At 52.6% G+C, this 1,626-nt stretch overlaps 1 gene segment (V, D, J or C); it reads left to right on the forward strand.

Moving 5' to 3' along the window:
* The first annotated feature begins 76 nt into the window (after positions 1 to 76).
* LOC102029466 lies at positions 77 to 914 on the forward strand. The segment is given in 2 exon segments: positions 77 to 153; positions 538 to 914. Coding segments are annotated over 2 exon segments (435 nt in total).
* Positions 915 to 1,626: the final 712 nt, after the last annotated feature.

A 1,626-nucleotide genomic window follows, 5' to 3' on the forward strand; every position in this document is an offset into this window, starting at 1 on the left:
TGATTTGCATAACAAGCTCTCAGCAAGGGGATAAGAAAGGCCTGAGGGAAGGCCAGAGGAACCTGAGCCTCATACACAGGAGAGCTTCAGCCTGGATGCCCTCCACCATGGCCTGGCACTCCCTCCTCTTCAGCTTCCTTGCCTACTGCACAAGTACTGCTCCAGGGCTCCCAACCAGCTGCACAGCCCAGGGCTCTGGGACTAGCCTGGCTCTGACTCTGAGCTCAGCAGGGCGCTGGGGGTGGGGCAGGATGCTCAGGAACCTGACACAGGATGGGGCTGTGGGGCTGAGATCCCCACTCTGTGCTCACTGCTTTGTGTGAGCCTGAAGGGCTGTAGCTGCCCAGAGAGATGGCGGGTCTGCTGTTGGGATTAAAGTTTTTGTCTTGTACTGAGGCCCATGGGCCACTGAAACTGAGACTGAAGTGAGGGCACCTTGTTGGCCCAGAGGATTGATCTCCTCCAGGGCAGGGAGGAGCAAAGTCTTGGAGAGATCTCCATCCTCCTCAGTCCCACCTCTCTTCTCTCTCCCCACAGGCTCTGTGGCCTCCTATGTGCTGACGCAGCCATCCTCAGTGTCAATGACTCTGGAACAGACAGCCAGGATGACCTGTTTGGGCAACAACATTGGAAATAAAGATGTGCAGTGGTACCAGCAGAAGCCAGGTCAGGCCCCCATCCTGGTCATCTATTATGATAACGGCAGGCCCTCCGGGATTCCTGACCGGTTCTCTGGTGCCAACTCTGGAAACACGGCCACTCTGACCATCACTGGTGCCCAGGCTGAGGACGACGCTGACTATTACTGTCAGGTGTTGGATGATAGTAGTAAAGTTCACAATGACACAGGCAAATGGGGAAGCAAGATAAAAACTCGCCACCAGCCTGGTGCCCACGGCCCCTCCCTGCCCTAGTCACAGCGACCTGAGAAACCCACCACAGAGAAAGGACTGTCTAGGCCCACACATGCTGTCACATCCCTGAGAGATGGGAGAAGTTTCCTGGACCGCTGCAGGCTCATTTGCCTTCACTGTAACCTCAGCAATATGTGTTTGTTGAATAGAACTGGCAGCTCCCAACACCACAGAAAACCAGTTCATCTTACAGCACTAAGTGATGGAGACTGCCCTGAAGGAGCTCTGAGCAGGATTTAAAACTAACAACTTGGCCTTTCATGTTTACTTGGGAGTCACTGGTCCTTACTGAGGCCTGTAATGGTGGGTGAAGCCATGAGGCCTCAAAGGACAAGACAAGGCCACAGCAGAGGACTTTTGGGTCCAACCCCAATTACCTAAAAGGAGACTATAGCTGCAGGCTTCTCACTCCTGTGGTGAAGGCCTTCCTGGGGACAACACAGTTATCCTAAATTAACATAATGCATTACCTGGAGAAATCCAAAAGGGATTCCCAAATCCTGCCCAGATTCCTGCATTTTCCCTCAGTATTGCCCTCCTTTGAAAACCTAATAAATGCAGCCCCCCAGAGAAGTCTTTGTCTTAACACAGAGAATCTTGAATTCTCTGAGAGGGTTGAACCCTTCTGGAGCCCAAAAATCATTTCAAGTGTCACATTTATTTCAGCCTTCCCACCCACTCCTTGGGAGACTGCTGGCCTGATCAGCTCACA

This window comes from Chinchilla lanigera, unplaced genomic scaffold (assembly GCF_000276665.1).
Source record: "Chinchilla lanigera isolate Chin_1 unplaced genomic scaffold, ChiLan1.0 scaffold00557, whole genome shotgun sequence".
Classification (NCBI taxonomy): domain Eukaryota; kingdom Metazoa; phylum Chordata; class Mammalia; order Rodentia; family Chinchillidae; genus Chinchilla; species Chinchilla lanigera.